Raw genomic sequence first — 12,244 nt, 5'->3', positions numbered from 1 at the left:
CCTGAGAACACAGTGCCTCTGCGGGGGAGCTGGATAAAATCAGGGGAACAAACCTGTGGGGTTCACCTGACACCGCCCCCACTGGCTGCGTGCCTGTAACCACCACGCCCCCATCTTAAATGGCGCCTTTTATGTAATGTGGTTTCTGAATGTACAGCTGGATTTGAGAAGTTTTTAGACCAAAGTCCTCCCTTATTGTAATATCCTTCTACGTGTAATCAATACAATGTTGATTTCATTCTGAATGGCGGGGAACCAGGCTCTGGACGGTTTCCTCTTGGCATCAGACAAACCCGTTTAACTCAGAAAAAGGAGTAGCCTAATCTTTGTGGTGTAACAGGGCGCTTGGCACGAAATGGGCAACTCAAATATTAGTTGAACGAAACCTGGTGCGGGGGACAGGGCTCGTTTAAAAACCACAGAAACAGGCGATGGTTTGGGAACATAAAAAGCGCAAAGCTTCGAGCCCTCTCCGGCTCAGAGTACATCCCTTTTAAGAAAACTCTGCCGATTTGAACGTTAAAATGGCAAAACACCAGTATTCAGAGAAAGAAGTTGTGTTGAACCGCATATGCAAGTCTGCTCTTTTGACAGGAAGTGAATTAACTTGGCTAGCATGTAAGATTCCCAATGCTTTCCTGATCAGCTGGCATCTGAAAACAGAACCAATCCTGCCGAGACACTTTTAATGTCCTTAGTAAAGTTACCCCTTAATAACCTTGCTACGGACCTCAAGGCAGAGGTGCCTTTGAGTTTAGAAAGTTCTGATTTAAAGAGGCAGAATTTGACAAGTTACAAAAAATAAATTCACTAACTTCTTAAAAATGTCAGTTTGTACATTTTCATTAGGGCAGTTTAGCTAATCTCAATTCAGTTTTTTTCAAATTAATTAACTAATTTGAGGGGGTGGGGGTGGGGCAAAGGGAGACTCAGCCTCCTGGCCAAGCAGGGAGCCCAGAGCCGGGCTTGATTCCAGGACCCTGAGATCATGACCTGAGCTGAAGGCAGGGCCTAACCGACTGAGCCATCCAGGCACCCCTCAATTCACTGTTTCTTAACAGGACAAGCTGGTATTTGGTTTGTGGTGTGAGGCCTCTGAAGTTTTGCCCCTTGGTTTCTTTTGGAATACACACACACACACACACACACACACACACACACACACACAAAGGGAAACAGTGTTAAGCTAAAGTAAAATGATCCAATCTGGTTTCTTAGATTAAGGTTTAAAAACCCACCACGCTATACTGGGTAAAACCATTTTTATTAACTGACCAAAGCACTTCATTTTGTTTTCTGATTTGAGGTAAAACCATTAAACACGGTTCACAAGAAAATACAAGGACTATTCAACTACAATTACAAGAGTTTGAAACCTCACTAGTTGTTCGTATAATACTTTTACGAATTCATACGACTGTACAGCCTACTTAAGCGAAGTTTATTGTTAACCAAAAGACCAATATCAAAGACCTAGACGCTTGGCCTACTACGCTTGCAGTGGCTATGGTTTTGTAACAACAAAAGGGTAACTGTTACCTTAAGGAATATACTTTAAAAACCACTTGACTAGTGATGTGTACTTTCTTCATTCCTCAGGGGTGTGTGTGCGTGAAGGCTCTCCGGAGAGCGGAGGCCTGCTCCTGTTCGGCATACCCCCCTCTCACAGCGAACTGTGTGAAATCACTGTGGTCCCACCGCGAACGTGGGGATGGGCGAGATAGTTCTATGTTTTTGTCATATATTTAGGTTTTTTGGCAAGCCAGTGGATTTCTTCCAAAGCTTTTTTTTGAGTGCTCAGATCCTGTTTTAAGCCTTAGTGTACCTTGCTGTGTTGGTGGGGGCATCTGAGTGTCCAGAGGACGAAAGAATGATGCAGTCTACAAACACAGTGAATGTATTTTTCCCGACCAAGCCCAGCTGTGAGACTTTTTTTTTTTTAACTGGGCAGCTCTCTTTCATCAATACCAAAGGCGGCTTTGGAACACTGCAGATTTGCTTTAGAGGTAGATAAAACAGAAATCATGCAGTTAAGTCAATTGAGAAATAAGGGATTTGCTACCTTGGGGACATCGGGGCTAGAAGCTGATCCTTTGTTCTCGGGGCTAGAAGGACTTCTGCAAAGTTAACATTTTTTTTTTACCTGTTTGGGGGAAACACCCACATCTTACCTGTCTCGCTCTGGAAACAACGAATTTAAAGGCAGCCTGCACTTACAGACAGAAGGGGAGAGTCCTAACATTTGGATTACAGCACTGCGGTTCACGGTCTGGATCTGTAGCACACAAACACGCCATGCACTTGAAGACAGGAGAGTTCATTGGTTCCGTGTCACTAGTGATGTTAATTACAAAAACTTAACAGCAAGTTCGAAACTGCTCTAAATATTGAAATCACCATGTTTTAAAGACAGACTGGAATGTTACAAATGATTCTGCAAAATACAAAAATAGATATGCTTCCACTGGACGCTTTAATCATTTTTCCGAGCGTTCTCATCTTTTGGTTCTTCCTCATCAGAGTACACGGTGGGCTCCTCCCCCTCCTTCAGCAGTTTGCCCACATGATGATACTTGACTGGAGGGAGAGAAGAAAACACAAATGAGCGCGCTCATGCTTCACAGAGGACCCCCACCTGTCACCTGACAGCGTTTGGCAGAGGCTTACGCAGTGTGCTGGGCTTCCCGAAAGTCGTCAGCCGCCCAGGACTCGCCCCGCGGTCCTCGCCCACAGGGATTTAAGAGTTTTGTTTGCAAGAAATACAAAACAGGTAGCGATGTCGGGCACAGAGTGTGCAAGGGAAGGTCAAAGTGAGTCGTGCCTGCGTGCGGGAGGGGGTGAGACGAGCAGGGGCTCGTGAGGAGTTCGTCGCAAGGATTTCTGAACACCTGAGGAAGAAGGCTATGCTTTGGGAAATGGCGTGGAAGGATTTGAGGCGAGAGGCGTTTCCAGAGAATGACGGCGGCCGTGTACCAAGGGACGCGGGTGAGATGGAACAGATGTGGGGAGCAACAGAGAGACCCAGCTGACAGCGACGGAGTGGGAGTGAGGTTAGCGAAGCGGTGTGGCCAAGATACTGTGAAGGCTGTGGAAAGCCAGCCTGAAGCGTCTGGACTTAATCCTATAGGTGACAAAGGTTTGTGACAAAGGCAACCAGTGCTCTGGCACACGTGGGGTGGTGGTGGCATACCGGGCGGATTACAGCAAGGACACCGGGTGAGGGCTGCCCAGGAGGCCAGCGGGCATGTCTGTGTGAAGGAACAAGAGCCAGGAGTAGGGTGTCCATGGGAACGGAAAGGCCAGGGTATGAGCTACTTTAAAGGAAGACTGGAAACATGGGTTAATGAAGTTAAAACTGGAGCTCCCATGGACCGAACTGGAGATCTCATGGGAGATGCTGGAGAAAACAGATTTAAGAGTGCAAACGAGAAACCCAGCCATCAGAAAGAATGAAATCTTGCAGCAACATGGATGGACCTAGAGGGTATTATGCTAAGTGAAATAAGTCAGGCAGAGAAAGACAAACACCATATGATCTCATACGTGGAATTTAAGAAACAAAACAGAGGAACATGGGGGAAGGGCGGGAAAAATAAAAGAAGACGAAAACAGGGAGGCAAACCGTAAGAGACTCTTAACTGTAGAGAACAAATTGAGGGTCGCTGGAGGGGGGTGCAGGGACGGGGTCACTGGGTGACAGGCACGAAGGAGGAGGGCACGTGACAGAACGAGCACTGGGTGTGATATGCAACTGCTGAGTCACTAAACTCTACCTCTGAAACTAATCATACAGTATAGATAAACTATAAATTTAAAACATTTTTGAAAAAAAGACATGAGAAGGGATGGAGTCGGCAGACCACCATCCCGCTGGCTGCACTCTTGCAGCCCAGCTAACGCAGGGTTAATCCTATCGGTGTCAGAGGCCCCGGAGAGAGCCTCCTCTTTCTGCATATGGGTGGGAATTAGAGGAGTAACCAACCTGTCTAACCAGGTAGCCAGACCTGCTTTTGTGTGCAGTGATCGCTGGGAACAATGGGAACTTCCGTATTTGAACACGTCATAAAGGTCCCTCAGTGCACAGGACCGCAGAACAAACAGGCGCTGGGTGGCGCCCGGGTAACCTGCTTTAAGGGGCACCCCCCCCCCGCCCCCGTCTTGAGTGGAGCTCAAGTGTCACCACAGAATTTGGGGCTGGTCTTAGTTTAAGGGGGAGAACGTTTTTACAGTTTTTGCCTCCTTGGGGCAGGCAAGCCCTAGAGGACAGAGCTCTGTAAGTCCGAAATTACAACTCGCTGGGTCCATATAGAAGAATCTATGTTTACAAAGGCATCCTTAGGACACCAAAAAAATCAGGGGCGATGTGAGATAGAGGAATTATGTTCTGAAAATACAAAGACCTGCCTCTAGACTTCAAAGTATACTTCGGTCTGCTTAGGACCTGCAGGTGGGGCCACGGCTGGCTAATAATTAACCCAGAACTCTGAAGTCAGCATTATTTTCAAAGAAAATGGTTGCGTTTAGCCAAAAGAGTCAGTAATATTTAACTGGCTATAGAGAACAGCAAATAGACAGGATACATTTTAAAATAAAAAATCTTTAAGCACGGGTTCATGGTCTTTATATACTGTTGCAAAGCTGGGAAGGGTTAGTCAAATTCTTAGCAGTGCCACGTTGCTAAAGTGATCATTAGATACTCGGGTTTGACAAGAGCCAATTCCTCAATTCTGGAAATCTGAACTTAACCCCCCCATGCTTACTCCCCCCTCCTCCCAAAGACCTCAGCCTTATAGCATAAGCCAGGAAACAAACAGCTCCTTTTTTTCTCTCTTTTTAAAAACGCAGACACCATTGTTGCTGGGCAGATTATAAGCATCATTTGTAGATGAGGCCTATAGTTAGGCTCAATTAGATTCAAAGAGAAGCTGTTTCGCAGAACACAAGTCTCCCATTCTTCAACAGAAATGTGGGCTGCTTTTAAACAGCAAGACTGACTAGTGAGGACTTCTGAAAGTCCCTCTCTCTGTAGCCTACAGATCCTTTCCCCTACACACCAAGCACCAAATCCTAGTGTGGAATCTATGCAAACCTGTCAAAGATTTAAATAACAGAAACCCATGTTTCCACAGAGAACTAGCTAAAAATTGGATGCCACCAGAGCAAGTGACTCAGCATTGCTGCAATTACTTCAAGCCATGAACTTGATCCGTCCAAGATTCAGGAGCCTATCAAAATGCTCCCCAGTTTCCGGCTGCTTAGTAATAACCATTGTACTGCTGCGAACCCCATTACTTGTAGAAATTTGACCCAGACACAATTTTTAAAAAATGCTTACAAGTGAACTGAGAGTCCCAGTCACTCAGGGTCTCCTGCTGGGCAGGAGTGAGGTCAGAAAGGTCATCGTACTCGTCCTTCAGTGCTTCCTTATCCAGGCAGAATGTGGCAAGGCCCCGGGATGCATCTCTTCCAGCAAAGACCCCGTATGGCCCCTCTTAAAAAACAAACAAAGCCAAAGACCAATTCTTTATATTAGACGATTTCTCTGTGGTTTCTTCATAAGGAAGAAAATGGCTCCCTTACCCATCACCAAAGACAGCCCCCCTTTTGCAGTATCAAATTCCATTTGGAAACCAGAAGTTATGTTGATACTTTCATCATTCTGTGGTGGATCCCGAAGGACCTGTTGTCATCGAACTTTTACGAATCAATATGCTATACATTATCATCTATTTCCTGTGACTCTCAAATAGCTAATAAAAAAAGCCACGAATGATTATCTCCTGGGGTGGGATGGGGTGGTGGTGGTGGGAAATCATCCAAGATAATACTGAATCCAAGGATCAGAATTCAACTTTAGGACGTGGAACGCACGGCGTGTCTCTGTTCTAGGCATTTGGGAGTGTACCAGTGAAAGCTATGGCTCCTTAAGGCAGTAAGTACTAAGGCATAAATGAAAACATTTCCTTATGAAATGTATCTGATATGTTTTAATGAGTCAAAAGGATCTTACGGTGATCTCTCATTGTGAGACTGTATTAAACATGTGGCATCTGCAGCAGAAATCATTGGTTAAGACTATCAGTGGTCCAGAAATCTAGCCACATGTTACATAATCTGCTCTTTTAGTAAAGAAGAGGTAGCAGAGGAGATCAGCTCCGTCAACTCCGGTGAGCTCGGAGACTCAAAATACTGAGACTTTCATGGAAGAAAAAAAAAGACTGAATCAATATCCCCAAATAATTATATAAAACATCAGGATGCTATTATATTTAATATTATACTGAACTTTTGTCTGAGAGTGGTGAATTATGCTGTAGGTGCTTAAAGCAGATGTTTAGGCTTATTTAAATATTGCAAAAATAAAGGAAAAGAAGCCAGTGTACTTTAAACTATGTGTGGCTTCCCCAGGTGGACTGGGTAGCAACTCTGACATTAGAGTTTGTAGGTAACCACTATGCCAAGTATGAGAAGAGATCAAGTTTCAATATGGCCTGGTCACCGGAAACCTCAATTCCCTAGGAATTTTTTTTTTTTTACAATTAGACAAAATTTATGATCAACTTTTAAAAGCAAATAAGGTTCCAAAGAAAACCGGTTGTTTGCGATCTTCATTATATGTTATCATGCCTACTAACGAAGGTTAAAAAAAGAAACCCATTACACCATTTTGACAAATGTGTGTGTGTGTGTGTGTGTGTGTGTGCATGTGTTTGTGTATACTTCTAGGGGACATGGTAGCATCTGGTACTTGAAAATAGGCCAATTGTTCTGGTTTGGACCTCGCTACTTCAGAGATTATGGTCACAGAATACTTAAAAATGGCTCACGGGGAGCATTACAAGTCTTTGGGGAATATAGATTATTCACTAGAATGTATCTTCCCTAGAATGTAAGCTCCATGAGCAGAGATGTGTCTGTTTTGCACACAGCTGTATTTCCCAGTACCCACAAAAGCGCTGTGCGTGGAATAATGGGCACTGGAATGAGTAATTTTTAAGACTCCTCAATAACGGGAACGATCACATGATGTCACATATTCATGGGCTCTCAGGATGATACCGCAGGGTAGAGCCTGAGGAGATCTCACAGTGGGCCACCTTTAGCATTTTTCAGAGGGACAACTAAGGCCCAGAGAGAACAATGCTTTGCACCAGGTCACACAGCTAGTCAGTAATCCAACCAGGATCAGAACTCAGGTGGCCTGACTCCCAGTTTTGTGTTTCTGTGTACAGGCCTGCATTCCTCTCAATGACTTTGCAAATTACAACCCTATGATGTTGCCCCATGGATCCGTTGGACTCCTTGATGGTGTAGCCCAGGAGGCACAGCTATTTACATGATTATGTAAAGTCGAAGTGACAGGGGAAGTGACCACAAAGGTGTGGTTCTCAAAATTCTTTGGACAGTTACATGGCCTACAGAAAGTAGGTCTTCTAAATCAGGCACCAGGAAAAACCGCTAAGGGGACCAGTTCCTGAAGAACCTTAACCCATCTGATTTTGATTAGTTGGGCTGGGCCAGTAAAACAGCAGAAGTGGAGACGACGGAGATCACCGCCTTCTATTCTCTTCCCTCTCTCCAGACTAGTGGGGAAGAGGGCCCTCAATGTGGACACACTCCCTGAGCTCCCTGTTTTCAGAAGCCCATATGAGAGGAGCTAAAATCTCTTCCTCCCCCTCTCCGGAATATTCTACAGGGCACGATTTTCCAAACCTGGAGGCCTCTTAAATGCGCCTGGGGAGCCGCTTAAAATGCAGATTGCTGGACCTTCCCCCCACAGAGCCTCCCCCACAGTGGCTGCCATTAAGCCGGGAATCTGTGTTTTTCCTCGAGCGCATCAGGTGATTCTGATCCGCAACCGGGTTTAGAAAGCCTCATCCCTAAGGCCCCTCCAAGCCTAACCCCCTCCAACGGCTCAGCAGTCATCCACCCTCATTTCCCCTCTGGTTGGCTTTTCCTGAAATCCCCACACCCAGCAGCCCTCACAGCCCTACCCCTTTTGTTTCCCAGGATCCTCCCACTTCTCCCTCCCTCCATTTTTAATTTTTTTTTTTTGGCTTCTAGTCTTTTCTCTCCCGCTATAGACTAAAATGCTGTATTACCTTCTCATCTCGCCACGTTCCCATTGTCCGCTACGTTCAGCCTCCTTCCGCCCCCCCCAGCTCCCTCCTATCCCCCCCCCAGCCTCCCCGTTCACCTTCCAGCTTTTCGGTGGGCCACACACAGCACGCGCACACACATACCAAACACATGCCACAAACATACCTGACACATGCCACATTCCGGGCGCGCACGCACGCTCGCGCCTGGCAAGCCACAGCCACGGACTACGCACTCACACATCACCCGCCAGCCCGCACTCGGCAGCTACCTGCTGCTCATCCCACCTCCGCTCTGCTGCCCCCACACCTTCACGGTCACCGCGGCCGCTCTCGGCCGCCACGGCCTTCCGAGTCTTCTCCCAGGCTGGACCTCCCCCCTCCGCTATCCCCCCCCCGCTTCCCTCGAGACACCCACGTTTCCCTTCTCCGGCCCGACACCGCCCCTCCTTCCAGGAACCCCCAAACCCTATGCCCTCGAAGCTCCCTTAACACTGTGCGCGGCCGTGCCCCCCCTTCCAGGCCGGCGAGCTCGCCCACCCCCCCAGACCCCCCGGCCCGGGCGCTCCAGCCTTCTCTCCGCACCCCCACCCTCATCCCGGCTCTGGTGGCGTCCCCCACCGGCCGCAGCCCTTCTAGAGCGCCCCTCGCCCGCTGCCGCCGGGGAGCCGCCCTGCCACGACCGCCGAGGAGCCGCCATTCCTCCCCTCGGGGGCGCCCCGCTCCCCCCTCGCCTCCCCCGGACCCAGCCCCGGGCCGGGGCCCCTTCTTTTGTCTCCGTGTCCCCTGGGCGGCCGCCGTTACCGGGCCCGTAGAACTTGCGGCCTTTGGTCACGTCGAAGACCTTGCCGTTGATGGCCATGAGTATGCGCGGGTCCTGGACGCCGTCGAAGCGCCGCAGCTCGGCAGGGGTGAAGTCGCGCCGCTTAAGGCGGGGCAGCGGGGGCGGCTCGTCGTCGTCGCTATCGCCGCTGGCCGCCGGCTGGTCCCCGCGCACGATCTTGTACAGCAGGAAGACGCAGAGGCCGAGCAGCAGCAGGTTGAGCGGCGACGTGAAAATCTCGTGCAGCAGCCCGCCACCCTCCAGCTCGCTCGGGTCGGCGCCGGTCGCCGCCACATCCTCGGCAGCCATGATCTCTGGAGCAAAGGTTGGGCCGGGCTAGGGAGGGCTCCGGAACTGACTGCTTTCTCCTCCCTCTCAGTGAGCTAGTGGCGCGCGGGGCTCCGCGGACAAGGACTAGCCGGCGGAGGAGGCGGGGCGGGGCGGGGCCGAGGAGGGAGGAGCCTCCCGGCCCCGCCTCCTCCGCCGCCGCGCCGGGTCCAGCTCCTGCCCCCCACCTGGCCTCCGGACGGTCGCTCCCTTCTCCTCCCCTCCCCCGGACCGGATCCCGCCTTCCCTGCGGCGGCGGGAGCGGTCCCCCCACGACCCTACCTGCGAGGCCGCGGCCCCAGCCTCCCGCCATCCCCGCGGCAGCCTCTAGCTGAGTGCGACGCGGCGCGCAGCCCTCCTCCGCACCGTCGCCGGCTCCTTGCACCCCGACCCTCTCCGAGATCCCCGGCTTTGCAGAGCTCTGGCCGAGGCCCGCTCGGCCACCTGATGCGCGCCACACACGACTCCATTTCTCTTGCTTCAGCTTCTCCCTCGCCTTCCATTCTGAAGCCTCACCTTTCCCCGCCCATCCTCCTGGGACCGCGAGGCTCTCTTGGGGGACAGGAAGGAAACTCACTCCTCGAGCTCCACTTTCCACCTTGGAGGCCCAGACTACCCATTTCCACCTTGGGAACTCCCTTTTACTCTCCTTAACGACCCTTCTCCAATCCTACCCGCCAGAGGCTGTGGCGTGGACACCCCGTGTGACTCCAGTCAGTGCACAGGCCCCTGCCTGACAACTCTCCCAATATCTGGGGGGGACGGATCGGTTCGCCCGATTAAATCGGGTTCATTCTCGGAAATCTAAACCCTTTCGCAATCGCAGATTTGCTCAGTCCCAACGCATCAGCAAGCAACCTTATGTTGTTGTGCCTTTTTTTTTTTTCTTGGCTCAGAATAATGACCCAAGTGTCTTTGTTGGCAGCGTTCTTTTATTTGAAGTCTGTCGAGCTGCCCTTGGCAGTCTCAATAACCCTGTGCTGTATCCCAGACGGAAGCGGGAGTTTGGGAAAATCCTAAATTCGGTCCCTTCCTTTCCTGGGTATTTCCACCGGCTATTGGGCTATTGATGGGCTAAGGGCTAACCGTCTGCACAGGAGCAGGCCTTACAGAGGAAGGGCCGTCTCTATCCTTTAGAATCCTAATCCGGCCGCCCTCTTCATTGTCACTGGGCGGGGGGCGGAGCGGAGCGGAAGAAGGGATGGAGAGAACGGGGAAAATAATTAAAACCAAGCCCTGCGCACATCTGCAGCCCAGAGCAGTACTTTTCCATCAAGAGTTCTGTTCGCTTGCACATAATTTACTCCCCCTCTGAACACGCAAGAGATTTGAGAGAATTGGCGTCTTACCTCAGAATTCTAAAAATTTCTGGCACCAACTGCTTCCATCCCTGCCCCCACCCCATCTTCTTAAATCATTTAAAAGTGTGTATGAGCGGAATAGTCCTTAAATTGGGCCCACACTTTTTTTCCCCACAGAGCTAAATTTGGGGTTAGCTGAAATGGCCCTTCCAGATCTTTTGTCAAACCTCTTCCATATAATCAAGGGAAAACAGGCTTAAACTGAGGCCCCAAGGCCATAGTTAGACTCTAATTTTAATCTTTTGCTTTAAAAGTCTATGGCCAAGATATTTTTAAAAACCAACAGACTTGTGAAATAGATTTTCATTTACATGTCATGACAGAGAAAGGATTAATATCTTGTAAGAGCTCATTTTAATTGATAAGAAAATCCAGAAGATGCTAGTCAGTAAATGGGCAAAGATGGAAATAGTCCGCAGAAAAGGGGATAACAATGGTGAGTAAGCATATGAAAAATGTTCAGTCTTGCTGGCAATGGAAAATGGAGATACCGCTGTCACCTACCACCTTCCTGTCAGAAAGATACAATGAAAAAAAGGATGATCTACAAGGCTGGCTCGAGAGTGATGTACACTGCTGGGAGTAGAAATTGATATAATCTTTTGTCATTCATAAAAATACTTTCTATCCATTAATCCACTTCTAGAAATCTACTCTTTGGTTCAGTACTTTGACCTCTCGGAATCCATGCCAAGGAAACACTTAGAAATGCAAACAAAGATTTCATTACTAAAATATTTATCAGAAAACCTTTTTTTTTTAAAGTAGTAAGCTCTATGCCCAATGTGGGGCTCGAACTCATAACCTTGAGATCAAGAGTTGCATGCTCTACCCACTGAGCCAGCCAGGCACCCCAGAAAATCATCTTTAATATGAGAAAACTGGGAACAATCTAAATGTTAAGCTAAAGAAATAGCTAATTAATACACTTGAAATGTGACAAAACCACAAAATATTATTATGACATGCATGACATGGGAAAATGCTTATGTCTTAATCTTAAGAGAGAAAAACAGGATACAAAACTATGCAGTATGGAAACTCAACTATGTAAAAAAAATGCATTAAAAGGAAGCCTTAAAGGAAACATGCTAAAATGTTAACTGTTGTGATTGTTAGTTTCTTTGTATTTTTCTACATTTACCACAATGAGCACATGTTACTTTTAGCCTCAGGAGGAAAAAAATGATTTATTGTTACTTTTGTGAAAAAAATGTAGAACGGTAATACGCGCTCATTGTAACAAACTTAAACAATATGTAAGTGCATAAAAGAAAAAATGATATTCGTTCTCTCTCTCCCAGCTCCCCAGGCAATCTTTAAATGAGGCCCACACATTAGCAGTTTGGTTTATATACTTGCGGTTATGTGACACACATGCACACATACACACACACACACACACACACACAGAGATTTTGTTTTACAAAACTGGGGAAAGTTAAAAATCATAAATGGTTTACCAGGTTTTTTTTTCTAATAAAGAGAGAGACAAAGTAATAAATAAGAATAAGTCATTAGCTCCCACTCAGATAACCCTTGTTGACATTTTTTAAAAGTCATACTTGTTTAAGGTCATAAAATTCAAACTATGGAAAGACAAAAGGTAAATTAAAGCCCTTCTCTTCAGCCCT

The 12,244-nt window shown here is 48.0% G+C and overlaps 2 protein-coding genes across 2 annotated transcripts in view; one reads left to right on the top strand and one right to left on the bottom strand.

Moving 5' to 3' along the window:
• Positions 1 to 1,245: 1,245 nt before the first annotated feature.
• On the bottom strand, positions 1,246 to 9,318 carry PGRMC1 (progesterone receptor membrane component 1). Its single transcript, XM_002916083.4, has 3 exons — positions 8,904 to 9,318; positions 5,336 to 5,491; positions 1,246 to 2,577 (listed from the first exon to the last, which is right to left on the bottom strand). Exons 1-3 carry the CDS (start codon positions 9,229 to 9,231, stop codon positions 2,474 to 2,476), a joined length of 588 nt encoding a protein of 195 aa, XP_002916129.2. The 5' UTR covers positions 9,232 to 9,318; the 3' UTR covers positions 1,246 to 2,473.
• A 1,694-nt stretch (positions 9,319 to 11,012) lies between these two features.
• Positions 11,013 to 12,244, top strand: part of LOC100478054 (nuclear cap-binding protein subunit 2-like) — a 39,150-nt gene continuing 37,918 nt past the window's right edge. The window contains exon 1 of the mRNA XM_034649045.1: positions 11,013 to 11,046. Within this exon, the coding sequence (XP_034504936.1) occupies positions 11,013 to 11,046 (34 nt within the window). The remainder of the gene's footprint in view (positions 11,047 to 12,244) is intronic.

The sequence above is a fragment of the Ailuropoda melanoleuca genome, chromosome X (genome assembly GCF_002007445.2).
Source record: "Ailuropoda melanoleuca isolate Jingjing chromosome X, ASM200744v2, whole genome shotgun sequence".
NCBI lineage: Eukaryota > Metazoa > Chordata > Mammalia > Carnivora > Ursidae > Ailuropoda > Ailuropoda melanoleuca.
This window is presented reverse-complemented; position numbering and strand designations above follow the sequence as displayed.